The sequence below is a fragment of the Ipomoea nil genome, unplaced genomic scaffold, assembly GCF_001879475.1.
Source record: "Ipomoea nil cultivar Tokyo-kokei standard unplaced genomic scaffold, Asagao_1.1 scaffold0146, whole genome shotgun sequence".
NCBI lineage: Eukaryota > Viridiplantae > Streptophyta > Magnoliopsida > Solanales > Convolvulaceae > Ipomoea > Ipomoea nil.
This window is the reverse complement of record NW_017616574.1, coordinates 148,078-166,425: the sequence shown is the minus strand read 5'-3', so window position 1 is coordinate 166,425 and position 18,348 is coordinate 148,078. Positions and strand designations below refer to the sequence as shown.

Here is an 18,348-nt window from a genome sequence, read left to right as displayed (position 1 = left end):
CACATATAAAATTAGATTTTAGTTTTTAATATGTAATTATAATTTATTTAATTTATATTTAATAATAATATACTTTACATGTAATATTTTTTTATTTTGTAATTATAATATATACTATTAAGTTATAAAGTTTATAAAATATATAATTTATTACTTTATGTAGTTTATATAATAAATAAATTTTAAATTAATATCAATTAATTGAATTAATTAATATAGATATATATTTAATAATGCTTGTGAATGATGTAAATAGATATATAATTATATTAATATATTTAACATGTGTTTTTAGTGTAATTGGTTTCAATAGTAATAATTTGATAACTTAAGTAAAAGGTTAAGGGTACAAGTCTTGTTAGTAACAATATTTTTAAATATTAATAAAATACCCAATTATACAACACATTTGGAGATGGGTGGGGATACGGGTTATACGGGCCGGCCCGTGGGTCCGTATAACCCGTATCCCTCACGGGTTACACAGAACGGGTTGGAAACGGGACAGGCTGAAAATCTTCCAACCCAGCCCGTATAAAATACGGGTTAAATGGGCCCAACCCGACGGGTTGGGCCCGTTTTGACAGCTCTACTGCCAAGAGAAAGGGAGAAAACAACATCACAGTAAACTCTTTTCCCTCTTCAAACCTAGCCTTCATTTCTCTTCTAGTTTCTTCTAATCTTTGAGGTTCTACGCTAAGGTTGTAGGGTGTTTGGGATGTATGGTGGTGAAGGAGGCACAATCTAGATAGAGAGGAAGAAGAGATCCAAGCTAGAAGAAGGTCTACAAGAGGTATAACCTCATGGATTCCTCTTTAAAATTTGGCTCTGTGAAGCCTTAGCTTTGAGTATAAATGAGTAGAAACTATAAGATTTTGTTGTGTTTATGCTTAGAAGTGACTTAGTATTTGTTTGTGAATTGTTGAGATTGTTTTGGACTTGTTTGGATTGGATTTTGCATATGAGAAACCTTCTGGTGCACAACACAGTGTACACCAGATCAGAGTCACGGGCCTAGCCACGGTCCATCAAGAGGGCCGCCGGCTAGAGCCGTGCTTGCACGGGACCAGAGCACGGCCCTAGAGGAGGGCTGTCGCCTAGTCCCGGTGAAGTGACGGGATATAAGTCCCGCCGTAGAATTATAGTACGAATAAGATAGGAATTTTAATGTAGAATTATAGTATGAATCGAAAAGTATGAAACAATATATTCTATTATGAATATTACACTATTTTACAATATTAGAATAGGAATTTTAATGTAGAATTATAGTACGAATATTCCTACCAAAAAAAAAAAAAAATAGTACGAATAGGAAAGTAAAAAAAAAAATATTCTATTAGAAATTGTATTATACTATTTTATAATATTACGCAAATCTTAATAGTATAAGACTATTTTGGGCGAGAAATTAAAGTTGAGGATTTTGTTTTTTATATATAGTATAGATAGATTCGTGTATTCACATTATTTTTTTCTATTATTTTAAAAGTGATGATGTTCTCTAGCTTTATTAATTAGGCGTTTGGACTGTTAAAAATAATGACAAAAATAGATATTTAAAGCCACTCTCATTATCCAACAAATTATTACTTATGTATAATAATAATTAAAATAAATGTGAAAAATGACATACACTTACCGGTGATTAACTTTTTATGTTGCATAATGGGGAGCAATGGTACACACCCCTAATTTATTTTCCTTAAACTTTGTACCTCCTAACTTTGGGCTTTAAATTTTTAATTAGTAGTTGGTTAGCAAATTCATAAACACCCAATTATTATGAGCTACATAGGAAGTGATGGGGATTATACCCCGAAGTTACCGACCAGTACATACCAATCACATGATCGGACTCGACTCCATTCATTGTGAGGTCCTCTTCCCGACCAGGTCCGACATGTCGAGCATAGTATTGGGCTCTTCCTTTAGTTTAATCAGTTTCTACCATGAATCCTTTAGGCTTAATCGTTATGTTATGGAACCGTGTCCACCTTGCAAGGTGGACACGGTGTTCATAATTACTGAACTATGTGTTCATAATTATAAATCTATATATTCATAAATTTTTAACTTCATATTCATAATTATTGAACTCTATATTCACAATTACAGAACTCTATGTTCATAATTACTGAACTATATGTTCATAATTATAAAGCTATATATTCATAATTTTTGAACTTCATATTCACAATTATTGAATCTCTATATTTATAATTACAGAACTATATGTTCACAACTCTATGTTCATAATTATAGAACTATATGTTCATAATTTTTGAATTATATATTCCTAATTATGAATAGTTTTGAAACCGTGTCTACCTAGCAAGGTGGACACAGTTCCACAACATAATTTGCCCTTTAGGCTCGGCCCCGACCCCATATACTCGGTTTGGGGCCCGATCCCAAATGCCCGTACTTAAAGATGAATATATATAGTGACGTTCGAAACGAGTACAATAGCTATTGGTCAGTTAGATATATCTGCTACACGTATACACCCCTCATTGGCCGCCGAGACCGCTGAGTGCATGAATGACATGTAATAAGTTTTACTTACACATATTTAACATAATAGGATTTTTACTTACATATTCACAAAAGCTTTTGTTGGAAATATAGCATTAAAATGGCATTTTAAGTGGCTATTTTTTGGTACAATTATCAGTGGGGTCCACTTCCGATTTGGGTCGGGTCAAAGTGAATTCGGGTTCTTCGTAGTGAGACGAAGAGATTGATATATTGTACGCCAAAACGGATAATGGGTGAATGAGATATTGATTCTCAAAGTAGACCCACTTGAGTTGGAAAATGAAGGGAAAAAATGAGTTTTTTGTCCCACATTGGTTTGGAAAGAGGATTTGACCCCCCTTTTATACAAGAGCTCTTTTGGAGCTTTTAGAATTGTATAGCATAGAGGCTCTCTCGTGCGGGGGGGGGGGGGGGGGGGGTGCAAATCAAATTTCTAACCAGAAACGAGATCTGTTCGATTCAAGCCCGAGCTCGTGTGTGCGGGCACGAATGTCGGTATCAGTTTTCCAACACATTAGCCACTTGGGTTCGTCCGAGACCGGTAATTATGCCATGGAACCCGTGTTCACCATGGTGTTAATGCACCGTTATTTTTTTCCCCCTTAATTAATTGCGTAATTTTTTCTTCTTCATTTTCACATTTCGCGGTTTCACTTTAATTTGAGAACCCGTGTTCACCATGGTGTTAATGCAGCGTTATTTTTTTTCCCCCTTAATTAATTGCGTAATTTTTTCTTCTTCATTTTCACATTTCGCGGTTTCACTTTAATTTGAGGTGAGCAATGATTTCGGACATTCATAAATTATGAATCCATGCCTGCACATTCACTTTGGAACCATGCCTACACATTCACGTCCGAAACCATGGCTGCTCCTCTGTAGCGCAAGCTTCTTCAACATTCATAGATTATGAATTTTCTGTTATGAGATTATGAATTTTCTGTTATGAGATTATGAATTTTCTGTTATGAGATTATGAATTTTCTGTTATGAGATTATGAATTTTCTGTTATGAGATTATGAATTTTCTGTTATGAGATTATGAATTTTCTGTTATGAGATTATGAATTTTCAGTAAATTCATAATCTCATAACAGAAAATTCATAATTTAATAAATATTTTTCTTTTATGCGATTATGAATTTTCTGTTATGAGATTATGAATTTATAGTACATTCATAATCTCATAACAGAAAATTCATAATCTGACCAAACGCGCGCGTTAACACCAGATTCGCGATTTTTTTTAACGTAAAAACGGCGTCGTTTGGACCCGTGTTCACCATTCATGATGAATACGTTTCCAGGGCATAATTTGCCGACCGAGACGAGCTCGATCCAGGCCGAACTGAACCAACTTGGCAAAGCTGAAAGTTTCGGCCCTAGGCCGAAGACCAACAGTCCATTAACTCCAGTTTTGAATTTTGAATTTAATTCTGTTAATGGGAGGCCGAAACCTGGATAGTTTCGGCCAGACCGAAACAGAACGCAGCAATGTTTCGGCCTTGGGCCGAAACTTGGCAAAGCTGAATGTTTCGGCCTTGGGCCGAAACTTGGCAAAGCTGAAAGTTTCGGCCCTAGGTCGAAGACCAACAGTCCATTAACTCCAGTTTTGAATTTTAAATTTAATTCTGTTAATGGGGTTGCTGTTTCAGATGTTACACAACGTGTAATTAATGCCATGATGAATGCTATTAAGTACTCCCCCCTATATAAGAAGGGTTAGAAGGCAGAAGCTTTACACAACAAGAACAAGCACAAGAGCTCTACACGAAATTTTGTTTTCAAGCTTCAAAATACTTCTGCTTCTACTCCTTTCTTAAGCCTAACTGTGTTCAAGGCTTTGCTCTAGTTCGCCGGGTTCGTTCGTTTGGGTGCTTAAACGTCGAACCGTAGCGCGTTTTATCCTGGGAAACCTAGGTCACGACGCTCCTAGCACTTTTGGGAGGTGGCAAATAAGGTTTTAAGGAAAGAGTGGTCTCTTGACTCACGCTAAAAACCCTTACCCACACACGAGTCATCTTTCCTTCTTTCGGTTTTGGATTATGCTTCTAAGCAAAAATCCTTCTATCTATTTGATTTAGTTGTGGATTGGATTTATAATCTGAGGATTATTAGTTCCAATTTCGGTTGATATATATATTGGTATATCTTTTTCGTAGATATATATGTATATATAACCGTTGGTTCCGTTATATATATATATATATATTTGTGTGTATATATATATTTCGGATATATATCCAATAATATTTTATATATATTTCGTGTGTATATATATAAATATTATTTTAGGGATATTAAATCGATTTTGGTTCATTATCACCAACAACTTTGACATCAAGGGTGCACTCACATTTCAAAGGATCCAATACATACACGGTTCTTGAACGTGTGAAGATCACGATAAATAACCAATGATTACTACATTTACAAAATATACATATATTAAAATTCTAATATCAAACACTTCAAATAAAGTTATTAAGTTATATATATTAGCAAAGTAAAAGACTTACTCTTGATGATATAGTGCTAATATGATTTGTTGATCATTGTGTTCGTCTAGGACGTGAATGAGACATTATGTAACAGCAGGACAATTTATATTAATCATATATCCGCTGAAATTTGAGTTGGACAAGCAAACCCGATAGATGTGACTCCAAACTGTTTACACAACTTATTCAAATACCTAAAAATAACAAATAAGAAATTTCAATAAACATAAAAAAACAAATGTATATAAATCACAAGAGCAATTTGAAACTTACAGCATAAACACTCGTATAATTGAGACATTAACACAATTCATTGTCAACAAATCATGTATATTCCCCATTATCACATAAACTCCCTCACGTGTCCATGATGAAAGACTGTATAATCTATATCTAAATCAATATATTATTTATCAATAGGGAATGTTGTCAACAAATTGACCAACCACTTGCAATAATTCCCCAAGAGCATAAAGACATTATCTCCAACAATTTAAGGTCGTGTACTAATAGGAGATAACTCATCAAAATCAATATAAGTAATCGAAATACATAACTCATCAAAATACCATATCAAATTAATGAATCTAAAATCTAAAATATATAAATAACTATTTAATCAAGTACCTAAATCATCAAAATATGCATTTCATACAAAATTTATTATATCCCAAAAGTAAATATTTAACATATCAAAATTTGAAATAAAATAATAATAATTTTGTCTGATAGGTAAACACACATTAACTTTTAATCACAATAACTTCTATTAAATAACTACAAATCAACAAAAATTTCAAATAAAATAATAATATAGTACTAATTTTGTCCTATAGACATACACATATTAACTTTTAATCAGAATAAGTCTTCAACAAAATTATCAAAATTTGAAATTAAATAAAAATAAAAATAAAAATTCAAAAATCATTAGTATATAATATCAAAAAATAAACTTAAATTCATATACATATTCACCAACATTCATATTTTTATACATAATATACCACAAAAGTAACCACAAATCAACAAAGTTTTGAAATTAAATAAAACTAAAAATTCAAAAATAATCATAAATAAACATGTTAATATATTACAACAAAAATTTGAAATAAATAACCCAAAATTCGAAATAAATAACAACAATTCGAAATAAATAACCACAAATATGAAATAAATAAATAAACAATCAAAGTGAGACTTATCGGCAGTGGGGATGCTAACTGTGGCAGCGGCGGCAGGTCGAGGCGAAGCTCTATTCGCCAAGGGCGACATCGACGGTGGCATTTACTGCAGATCGCGACGGTGGCCGTGGCTGTTCGCGACGTCAGCATCGGAGGAGATGGCAGCGTCGGTGGCGGATGTGAGAAGATGGGGGCGTCGGAGGCCTTCGTCGTAGAGATGAGAGTGAAAGAGAGAAAATGAGATATGATCTACTGTTTGCGTTCCCTCCCGTTTATTTTAGCCGCGACAACCTTTGAAAAGTGTGTCGTGGAAAATTTTATAATTTTTTTTATTACGCACTTACTTCCCACGACACGTTATTGAAGAATGTGTCCCATAAAGTAGCTCCGTTTTTTTTTAAAAAAAATTACTACACTTTTAAAATAAAAGTGTAGTGTTTTCTTTTGTATTTATTTACGCTTTTGTTATCACATTTTTTTCAACTATACACTACAGTTTTATTAAAAAGTGTAGTAAAAAATTATATTTCTATGTTCATTTTTCTAGTAATGAATACATATTACATATTTTTTTTATTTAAATTAATAAGAGGGGACATACCTCAAAAAGCTAGGAAGGCACTAATTCATTGGTCCCTAAACATCATGAAACAGCACTATCATAAGGGAATGAGGAGGATCATTAACCACTTCCACACCTTGATAATGAGGAAGGGGGAGCATCACCTTCATCTAAGCATTGCATATTTGCATTGCGGATTCCGGTGAACAATGGAAAACATGAAGTTGATATTGTTTAAGAATTTTTAACTAGAAGTTTGTAACAACATGTGGCTGTAGTTTAGTGGTAAGAATTCTACGTTGTGGCCGTAGAGACCTGGGCTCGAATCCCAGCAGCCACAATATATCCCTTTTATGGCCATCTAGTATTGCATATTCCTCAGTTTTATATTTTAACTAGAACTCTCTATCAACATGTGGCTGTAGTTTAGTGGTAAGAATTCCACGTTGTGGCCGTGTAGACCTGGGCTCGAATCCCAGCAGCCACAATATTATCTCTTTATGGCCATCTAGTATTCGTGAGTTTTATATTTTAACTAGAACTCATGTGGCTGTAGTTTAGTGGTAAGAATTCCACGTTGTGACCGTGGAGATCTGGGCTCGAACCCCAGCAGCCACAAATTTGCCTTTTTCCATATGCCCATTCGAGTATTGTATATTCCTGAGTTTTACCTTTTTACACACATCCCACCAGATTAGAGGGTCATTTAGGGCACACTATTACTTACTATTTAGGGCAAATATGCCCATTTATTACAACGTACAATATATTGTGTTGTGTTGTGTTGTTAGAACCCTTAATTACCTAGAAGAAGAAATAATAAATGAAAACAGAGAGCTAAGAAAACTAAATAAATAAAAACAAGAAGACATTACATTGCAACTAAACAATTGCCTTAGGCCTTAGCTTGTTAATGGGTACTCCTAGTGGCAGAAAATGATCTTGAGCTCACGCGCCGCCGAGCACTCGTGCATGAGGGATGACGGGGTGTCGTGGGCGTAGGTGAAAGTAGAGGGACATGCATGCTTGAAGAAGTCCGAGTACCTGGACGCCTTGCACATTAGCGGGTTGTTATAATTGTTTCGACAACAAAGCTCGTCCGTCTTGAAGGCGGCGCAACCGCTGTTGCACCCCACTACCGGCCCACGGCCGCGGCGAGCCCGCAGACGGACCTGGAGTTGGCGCGGACACGCGGGCAATAGGTTGGCCCTACACCCCACCACCGGACAATGCCCTTTCCCGTCGTGAGGGGTGAGCGTCATGGGCAGGTTGAACCCATCCACGAGGCTGAGGCCGTAGGTTGAGAAGTCGGCGTGGCCTTGGTGGAGTTCGAATTGGGCTAGCGTTGCCGGGGCCGCCCCGCCTCTCCCGTTGCACTCCAGGCGGCCGTCGCAGTCCCCGGTGGCGCAAGTGAAGCGGCCGTGGTTCAAGACGCAACCGGTGCGAGCCCAGATGCGGCCAGACCAGCGGGCGCGAGGAGCCACGAAAGAGCGGTGTGTGAGTTTGTAGAGCGCAAAGCCGCCGCGCTCCAGGACAGGGTAGCCGGTGTTGGGCTGGATTGCTGGCCAGATGGTGTGAGGGCAGTTGTTCACTATCGTTATAATCAGTCCTGCTGGTAGTGAAGCTGTGGTGAAGGCGCAGAGGGAAATGAAGAGAGTCACAGAGAGGATTGTGGCTGGAAAAGCCATAGCCATTTGTTCAGTTGAAGTGGTGGCAATATAATGGGTGTTTAGACTTTAGGATTGAAGTATGTATCTTGGTCTGCTATTTTGTTTGTTTTTATTATTGGTTTTCCTAATGTTATCCGGTAATGCATTTGATTTGAATGAGTTACCTTATCGCAGATTCCTAGTCACGCAAAAATGCTCCTGTGGTTTCTATCTCAAGCTTTATGATACTTCCCACCTACATCTTTTATTTCTATTTGTAAATATGATTTGGTTAATTCATCCCAAATTACTTCAATGCTTATATCTTGGAACCTCCAAAATCGACCATTAATGGTCGTTTTTACTATATTATAAATTCATTTTTAACATATTACAAGTGTATTTTAATTTGCAATACATTGAATAACACATGTTGTGATCTAATGACATGAATTAACTCTCTCAAATATTGTACTTCAATTGGTACTGACATTGTAATAGAGTTTGTATGAGTTTATATTATTGCGCACAAGAGATCTAACTACTTTAGACATAATTCTCACACTATAGCTAAATTGCGATTAAGACCTTATTCATTAATATCCATTTGGAGATCATTCAAGCTATATAATATATTCAAGTGTAGAAATATTTCAATTTGAAGTGACAGATGGAATATTCTCCATCCCTAGCAAACATTTAAACCCATCATGCCTTGTATAAAACTTGTTAGAGATTCGACCAATTCCATTAAGGGGATTTTACTTGATTTTTTTAGATATTTTTGTCACATGGAAGAGAGAGAGGGAGGAAAGAAATGAAGTGAGGTGCTCCGTCAAAGACTCAAGATTTGACAGTTTGTGGCCTTGTGGGTCCATCTTGGAAAGAGAGTGTGAGGCGCAACTCTCGCGGCCAAGCTAATGCGTGCAGTAAATCTGTTTTTTTTTTTTTTTTCCTCCCCTCCCATTTTCTTTTTCCTAATCACATCTGTCAAAACTCATCAAAAACCTCACACTATTGAGGATGCCCTAAGAGCAACCCAATTGAGGGATATTTGACTTGCCAAACCAACTATCCTATGCAATTGTGCGGACACATTGCAATATCCGAACATTTGCAGGTAAAAGAAAATATCAAAAGACTGAATTGCACGCTAAGCCCCCAGGCTGAATGTTGAGCACAGTAAAGTGGCAGGGCACACATTACTGTTTTTTAAAATAATATATACGGAGTAATATAAATAATTATTGAGTGATAGACGTAAAAATAATCAATATTAGACAATGTAGAGGGGAAAATTCCTAACCATTGTGGATGCCCTAACATTGCTGATATTATGGTCGAAGGTCAACAGGCTTGGAAATTTGGAATGCACAACTGCTTGGAAGTGAACTGTGTCCCGAGGATAAAGTGTAATTGTACAAATACTGAACATGAAATTAAGCAACTTGTCTGTTAGTGAAGGCGCTTTGAAAAAGCAGGAAAGCTCTCAGTTAGAACTTAGAAGTGGCTACAACTCCACAAGCCCACAAGGTGATTATTGTCTTATTGATATAGATGTGTTTTAACTATTTTTAAATGTTCAAAGGGAGAAGAAAAGAGGCTGCTGCCAATACATTCAGAGTATGTTGAATAGGAAAATAAAAAGATTCAACAATGCAGCTGCGTGTAGAGACAACATTGAACAAAGCACAGAATCATGCAAAATCACTAGCACGACAACATTGAACAAAACACAAAATCATGCTAAAATGTCGTGCAAAATCAGTCAGGCTGCACCCCACAAAGGCTTATCAGTGGTGAAGATGCAAGGGGCACGGGGAAAAATGCAGATAGACTGAAGTGGTGTATAGGAACAGGGGGGGACTGAGTGAGTAGAAAACAGAACTACTATGCAGTGCCATAAAAATATAAAAACCAAGCAGAAATAATAATTGAGTTGGGGGCAGATGATGAAAATGCCTAATGAAAGCAAAGATGCAGTGTGGAGTTGAGGGTCCACTTCCATGTAAAATACACGATTTGAGCACTCAAAAGGACAATCATGCTTAACTTAACAGTTGATCATGGATACAATGATGAGAGAGTAGAAGTCAACTCACAATGAGGGTAGCTGATCTTTATCACTTGCACAATACGGCATCGGATACCCAGCATTCAGCAACTTTAGCATGCATTCTACATTTTCAATCAATCATGATTACCAATGATATCCAAATAAATTTCCTCACATACATGACATGAGCCCACACTTCTCATCTTCTATAATCAAGCATTCAACATCCAGGATGCTCATAGTTAAGATGAAGACAATGCAGCAGCTTCTCCATCTGCTGTTCATATGGCTTCTATTGGCAGCAATCCCACGCCTTTACAGCCCTATTTCAACTGCTAAAGCCATATATACAGGCAAGCTACATGTGCACTACAGTATACCTCCACATACCACAATCAACATTTTCTTGAGAGTGAGGGTTGGGAGGGTTTACTGCTTGTTCACTTGTTCGGTATTCGTATTTCTAAAAGTTCACTTTCTGATATTCTATTGCAGTTAGTTCCCAGAGTAGCACCTTAAGCAACAACATTAGGACAACAGACGTAAATGTTCTTCCTACTTTGGTAAGCTTATATATCAATAGCAATCTTTATTTCAGCATGAAAAACTAATTTCATCTCTTATGAAGTTTTTCATAGAATAACTCAATAAGACTGACAATGAACAATCTGTTATCAGGGCAAAGAGATGATTCATAAGAAACAATCTGGACCAAACCCAATTGGAAATCAACAGCCACCAAGAAGGCCTTGAATACACTAGCTTATTTAAGAATTTTATTTTTATTAGACATGTCTTAGTTGGAAAAATGTTATGTTGGGTTCTGTATCTGTAAAATATTACTCCGTAATCACTAAAAACATCATAGTCATGCTCAAGTAACTTTTGCAAGAAAAACTATATTTGCTGCAATGTACCCATGGCATGTACACAGGAAAATTGCAAGCACTGAATAACCGTTACAGAATGCAGAAAAGAACATGAAGATTTTGTCCACAAGAACATCCTTTTGTGAACAAGTCTGCAGTGTAGATTTTGATATGGACCATCAATACTATATATTACTTCATCAATATTTTACCTGATTTGAATCTCCGGCAGGAACCTCTGACTCAATGCTCAGAAGCAATAAAACTATCATGAAGAAATATCATACAATAGAATGTTTTAAGGCTATGAAAACTTTCGTTTTCATCTTTGTTGAAGAGCAGAAAGATACTACTAAATAAGAGATGGATGTAGGATATGCCCTACAGACAGATGAGTTCGATGAATGGTAGCTATATCACAAATAGATGACCGATGTGAAAATGGCCGCTATAACTAGGATACAATCTGTTCAAGTATACTAGTAAAAATCTGAGTTAAAAAAAAAGTGACTATATCATTTTCATACCGCACGCTTTCTCTTTGATCGTTTGCTCCTCCTTGGCCCAGAGTAGTCTGGAACTTTTTTACTGTTGCCAGAAGTGTAAGCCTCTTCAAGAACCTCCTCATCCTGCAGTGAAATGTAGACTCAGTCTCTAAACTCACATTTGAATACTTGATGCATAACAAATTTTCTTATTGAGCCCAAATCCATGTTTGACCCATTCAAATTGTCTATGCACAATTCAAGAAGGCATATGAATACATATATGGTAGCTGCTTTTTATTTAAGCTTGACATTTTTTGGTAGATTTCCATTTTTATTTTACTTCATTTCATTTTATGGAAGATAAAATTTTAGGTTCCTTAATTTGGCAAACAAAGAAGGAAAGTTGCCACGTTTATGTAGAATAACTAGTTTTTGTGAAAAACAGTTTTACCTGGAGGTGTTCTACAGCCATGGAAGATCAATAGCCAGCATAAACAACTAAAACTAATAAATAAAATCAAGTTTACTGACGACCCCACAAATTCACATCCATGCCCGTACTGTAGTTTAAGTTTATAGGTAACATGAATAATATCAGGTTTTTTATTCACCATTTTCACTAAAAGTATTTGGGGAAGTTTGAGCTCTAACTGCACATAGAAGAAAATTCAAAAAAGACATCAGAGATGCCCCCAATGCACTGGTAAAATCAATATTCGTTTCCAACCATCATACATCAAATCTTTTTCCAATTCCTTTTTCCTGGGAAAGAGGGCGTGGAGGGGAAGTTAAGGGCACAAATCTGTCTAATCTTGAATATTCTTGACCAAGAATTATGAAAAGAAACACTCAGCATATTTTTTAATACCAGGTAGAATACGTTGACATGGAGCAAAATTAAGTTGTACTTCCAGGCAAAAAACTAAAAAACATTGTTGCAATGCAACAAATTAGTGAAATGATGCCTCTACCTGCCATGTGCAGTGTGTAACATTTAGGGGAAAACTAAAGCAGTCACTGTTTCTCCATTAACTAAGGAACTAGTCAAACATAAGATAGCAAAGAAGAGTTAATCCTAAATTTAAAGTGACAACTACACTCTTTTTATGTAAACAGCTAAAATGTCTAAGTATACCTTTGAATCGCTTTCCTCTGACTCATCCTCTGAATCAGATGCAGAAGCTGATATCTGTCCTTGCGCTGCAGATAGTGCCTTACTTGACTTTTTCTTCTCTTCTTCCTTCAACTGCCTAAATCTGTTACAATTTTCAGTAAGATAAGTACTGAAGCAGCTGAGTTTATCAAAAACTATACCAACCTACCTATCCCCAGTCTGCGATGGTTGAACAGCTGTTCTTTTTGCTTTCCCAGCACTGATTATGCCACTTGCATTTTCAGTCACAACAGGTTTTGCACCACCTAATTTGCGCAACCAAACCTGCTGTGCGGTGCTCAGCACATTATTAGTGAGCCTTGAATCAAGAAGAAACACAACATATTAATAAGGAAAACTGAACTATATATTTTTTTCACAAGTGCAAGAAAATCAGGTTATTACCAAATATTTTCATGCATTAACATATTATGGTTGCATTTACTCCATGTAGTATCTGTATCTAGAGTTGTACCAAAATTGTCAAATGCTCAACAATGTGAATATATTCTAATTTTATGCCAATAGTCACTCGACAAAATGAAGAAAACCACTCAGCATTTACCTTCTTTTTAGTAACATAATAAAAGAAGACTGGTTGATGAAAGGAAAAATAATAACACAAGTATTCATATATTAATCATATTTATTTTGTTAACAGTAGAATACTTGCAGATGCATAGTATGAGATCTAGTTCAGAATAACAATAATATTTTCATGGTTTCCATTATTTCCTCTCCGGACAGTTAGCCAAATATATGTGTACCCATCATCAAGTAAGAGATGAATGATCTGTTGAAAGTAACAATATCTAGAGACAAACTTTGTATAGGAAGATATAACAGATAAAATCAAGGCTTAAGAGCTCACCAGTAAATTGTTAAACCAGATGGGACAGAGAGAGAAAAGTAACCAATCATGAGTGGAAGAAACTTGAAGACAAGAAGTGTGTTCTTTTGATTTGGATCATCTGTCTACAAAGAACACATAACAGTCTCAGGCAATGCAACACAAGAAATAGAAGCAGAAAAATAGATACTTAAGATAAAATCAATTCTTACTTCGGGAGGCTTCATTATCTCCATTGAAACAAACTGAGAGACCACCAAGAGTACAGGTAATACAAGGTAAGCTGCAGTTTCCTGCCAACCTAGAGGTGGATGCCCATCCTGAGTGAAGGATATTCCACATTAATATCAAACTAGTTTTATGCCCTCATGAAATGAGCACAATGGGTGAAAACTTGCATAGTTAAAAGAATAAAGGACATGAACTTTAAGAGAAAAATAAACCCTCCATCCACAAACAACTGTACTCTAAGAAAAAACACGTGGATTTAGGAGAGTATGCTCAATGCAGTTTGGAGAATTAATTAAGTGGGTGGAATTTCAACTTTGCCACATGATAAATGAATTAAACACATAATTCTTTCTATTTCAAGTTCAATTCAAAAGGATTTTTTGGTAAGAGGCTATAAATATTATTAAATTTATGGTAGACAACAGTTTTTGTTAGACATCTTAAAATTGTAAGAAGGACAATTATTTGTGGATATGAGTATATTGATTAGCATATCACTTTGGTTGTGAGAACTATAGTCATTACCACAAAAGGAAAGAGCCAAGAGATTCCAGATCCACTCTGTCGAGCAGCTATTGTAGTTGGGCCTCCCAAAGAGGGTATCCAAAAGAAACCTTCTGTCAGCAGTCCCTTTTCAGGTTGAAAATAATACATTAATGATTAGTCCATGCTACATAAATGCAAATGTTTTTGGAAGCTAGCAACAATAAAGAATTATATCAACTTCTTTCAATACCTCATTTGCCACATTTGATAAAGCTTGATACAAACCTATCCACACTGGTATTGTAGCCAATGTTGGGAAGCATCCTGTTAGAGAAAGAAACAGTCCGGTTAAAATGCATAAGGTGTCCTAATAGTTGAGGCTGGATGCAGATCAATATACTGTAGAATGATTCCTAAGAAAGCAGAAAACGTATTTGCCATGTAGAAGTTTACCTGCCAGAGGATTAACACCTGCCTGTCGATACAAGCGTGAAGTCTCAAGTTGTATTCTTTCCTAAAGAGAAAATATAAGTATGTCAATTTCCCTGACTTTAACCAAAAGGCAATGCCATCAGAGTTCCAGAATTTAGTCTTCAACTAACACAAGTTAGGGTACAAAGAATTCTTCTAGTCTATTCTTTATATGTAATCTAGTCTAGAAATATAAACTTACGGAAACACTATAATCAAATAATTTCAACAGTATCACACGTCTCATGAAAAATTAATACTTAATAGCTTCAAGAGAACACACCAGCACCAACAAACTCCATAAAATTGAAAAGCATACTATAAGATAAATAACTGACCTGGTTTCCAGCATATCTTTGTTGGATTGCTTTGATTTTTGGTTGGAGATTTTGCATTGCCAGTGTTGATTCAACCTTTCAGAAATGGTAGACATAATATTTAATAGTTACTACCCACTTTCAGTTGTCATTGATATTAGAAAACTAGTCTAGGTTGGACTGTATAAGCCAATAAGTATATGCTCCTTGAAACTCAGCATATTTCAGATTAAGGAATTACTGGATTTAATAGCAGCAGCAACAAAAGCACACCTGTTGCTTTGTCAAAGGAAGTGTGGCGACTTTTACTATAATCGTAAGCAATATAATGGCAAATCCGTAAGAATATGGAATGTGCACAGCTTCGAGTCCACTCTTCAGTATCTGATAAGAGTAAGGCAGGTGTATCACCATATGTTCACTGACATCTGTATCTTGTATATACGTGCATGTGAGGAACAACAGCAAGTGAAGAAAAAGTAAAATTAATGTGAAAACTCTCTTTTATACACTAATAATACACCAACTATTTTGTTTTGTAGGTTAGAGAAATTTTCTCAAATGCCACATGAAACTACTTGCTTCAATTTGAGACTTCAACACTTGTACCGTTATCAAATTTCCCATGTCACCAATATGTTGAACTGCAAGCAGAATGACTATGAATTGGTGTTTCCATAATTAGTTTAATAGCTTAGCACCCATAATATGAACTCAATTTATGATGGACAGCCATAAAATGCAAAATTAAATTTGCATTGAGCAATTAAATAGCCGGTTCTAAAGAGTTGCAACAATTTAAAAGCCATGTTCGTAGCACAAGTGCTAAAAAAAAGTTGAAATTCAATCAGAAACTGGCATAATACCCGCTAAAATGTATAGAAAATAAGCACGAAGTATTGAACTAGTAGCGCTCATAAGCTAGAATGGACAGTATGATTGAAATATTTACTGGAGCCGGAACTGAATTTAAATTTTCTCCATACAAAGTTTCATAATTCCAAAACCAAACAAGGAGTCGAGGACTATAGATTCTTAGACAACATATCCATCATGTAACTGTGATCATAATTAGTCAAAAGTTATAAAAGTATTGCAATTATTTAAAAGATATATTGACTTAACTAAATTGAGAAGTCACCTTTAGTACAAATTCCATGGAGTCGGAAATGAATCCGAACCAACCGTTATTTTTCTGAGGAACAGCGGCGGGGTCTCCTGAAGCAGCGCCACCGGTGGCAGCGTCAGTAGCGACGGCGGCATCGGCAATTGTATACAGAAGACTCTCCGCTCGAGTTAAAATAGCGCCGAAGTCGACAGCAGAGTTGAGGGAGTGAATAGGAGGGAGGTCATGGAAGCTGAATTTCACTCTGGTGGAGACGAGTCGACGGTGCGGAAAGCTGCCATGGCGGGAGAAAGACGGCAACGGTGTTCCGAGAAACGACGGCGAAGAAATTAACGTTTTCGCCATGGATTCGTCCGGGAGAGTTGAGAGTTCAGTTCAGCTTTCGCATGAGTGGAGACGGAGAAATCTGGAGGATGAGGAGGAGAGAGCTAGAGAGGGAATATACTATCTTTAGTGTGTTATCCGTATTTAGATTTTTACAACTTTTTTTTATTGGGTTAGGAATTACTAATTTCAATAAGAAATCATTTTTTTGGGAGGGTCAAAGGCATACAAAATTAGATAATTTATTTTGAAAGGACAAAATTAGATTATTTATATAACTAATTATTCAAATATTATTTTTAATATACTCTAACTTATTAAAACTCAAAAATGCATTGACTAAGACTCGAATTTGAGACATAAAAAATAATAATGATGTTATCAAACAAATAAGATACATATTAAGAATATATTTGAAAATCAATTATTACAAACCCAAAAAAAAAAAAAACATAATTAGTCCAAAAATACAAGCATTCGTTCGAAAATATGAAAATTTTAGGCTAATTTCTTTTGAAAAGTGTTGTGTTCACCCTTGGAGTACGTGGTGTCATGGCAGCTTTTCATTTCTTGTGGGTACTGGGGAGGTGATGTGTGTGTTTCTTTTAATTGCATCATTAACATAACTCGGAATATAAAATGTCAATGATAAATGAGGGAAGGATCGGTTAACCGTGTGCATCATGCAAAAATGATGTCATTTTAATGTCCGACTTTAAAAAAATAATAATTCAGTTTCAATTGCCGTTAACGGCGTTATGTTGTGCATAATTTGAACTATACATCCATAACTTCATAACTATACATTCAGAATTGCATAACTACACATCCATAACTTCATAACTATACATTCAGAACGTCAAATTATAACTTCATAATTATACATTCAGAATTATATGCATAGCTACACATCCATAACTTCATAACTATACATTCAGAATGTGAAATTATAACTTCATAATTATACATTCAGAATTATATGCATAGCTACACATCCATAACTTCATAACTATACATTCAGAATTGCATAACTACTTATCCATAACTTCATAACTATAAAATTATGAACAACGCCATTTTTGCAACCGTGTGCACCATGCACACCATAATTTGTCGAAGGATTGCATTCTACTCCTCATGGTCAGACAAAGAAATGAATTCCGTTATTAAAATCGTGGATAATCTTATTTGCAGACCGTTTAACAAAAGAGATACTCACATACGAAAAGTAACACAACATATCTTTAATATAACTAAACAGTAAATCAAAAGAGGATGAAGAGCTATATAGACAACTAAGACCTTGAAGAATATTAAGCGCATTGTCTCAACCAACGAAACTTCATTATGATAAAAATAAATTCGAAATACAAGCTGGTGGAGTAATAACCCACGACCCTAAGATTGACAAGAAAATAGTTATCTTAGCAAAATTTAAATTTACATCTTACAAATTTTAAAACTGACATCTTTTTTTTTTTTTTTTCTTTTCTAAATATAATTCTCTCAATTATTATTCATATTGGTAAAATTATAATAT

The 18,348-nt window shown here is 35.5% G+C and overlaps 2 protein-coding genes, 1 long non-coding RNA gene and 3 other non-coding genes across 6 annotated transcripts; 4 read left to right on the top strand and 2 right to left on the bottom strand.

The window, feature by feature from the left end:
• The first annotated feature begins 7,056 nt into the window (after positions 1-7,056).
• TRNAH-GUG lies at positions 7,057-7,128 on the top strand. The gene has a single exon. It is a non-coding gene; the product is annotated as a tRNA-His (tRNA).
• Positions 7,129-7,203: 75 nt separating this feature from the next.
• On the top strand, positions 7,204-7,275 carry TRNAH-GUG. The gene has a single exon. It is a non-coding gene; the product is annotated as a tRNA-His (tRNA).
• Positions 7,276-7,334: 59 nt separating this feature from the next.
• Positions 7,335-7,406, top strand: TRNAH-GUG. The gene has a single exon. It is a non-coding gene; the product is annotated as a tRNA-His (tRNA).
• An 87-nt stretch (positions 7,407-7,493) lies between these two features.
• Positions 7,494-8,546, bottom strand: LOC109174614 (osmotin-like protein). The gene has a single exon (XM_019323861.1). It carries the CDS (start codon positions 8,480-8,482, stop codon positions 7,712-7,714), a length of 771 nt encoding a protein of 256 aa, XP_019179406.1. The 5' UTR covers positions 8,483-8,546; the 3' UTR covers positions 7,494-7,711.
• A 1,137-nt stretch (positions 8,547-9,683) lies between these two features.
• On the top strand, positions 9,684-11,371 carry LOC109172573. Its single transcript, XR_002052764.1, has 2 exons — positions 9,684-11,056; positions 11,172-11,371. It is a non-coding gene; the product is annotated as an uncharacterized LOC109172573 (long non-coding RNA).
• Positions 11,372-11,534: 163 nt separating this feature from the next.
• On the bottom strand, positions 11,535-16,964 carry LOC109172548 (inner membrane protein PPF-1, chloroplastic). Its single transcript, XM_019321721.1, has 11 exons — positions 16,500-16,964; positions 15,632-15,742; positions 15,380-15,454; positions 15,024-15,084; positions 14,821-14,894; positions 14,610-14,714; positions 14,066-14,173; positions 13,875-13,978; positions 13,173-13,322; positions 12,986-13,106; positions 11,535-11,991 (listed from the first exon to the last, which is right to left on the bottom strand). Exons 1-11 carry the CDS (start codon positions 16,827-16,829, stop codon positions 11,884-11,886), a joined length of 1,347 nt encoding a protein of 448 aa, XP_019177266.1. The 5' UTR covers positions 16,830-16,964; the 3' UTR covers positions 11,535-11,883.
• Between the last annotated feature and the right edge of the window lie 1,384 nt (positions 16,965-18,348).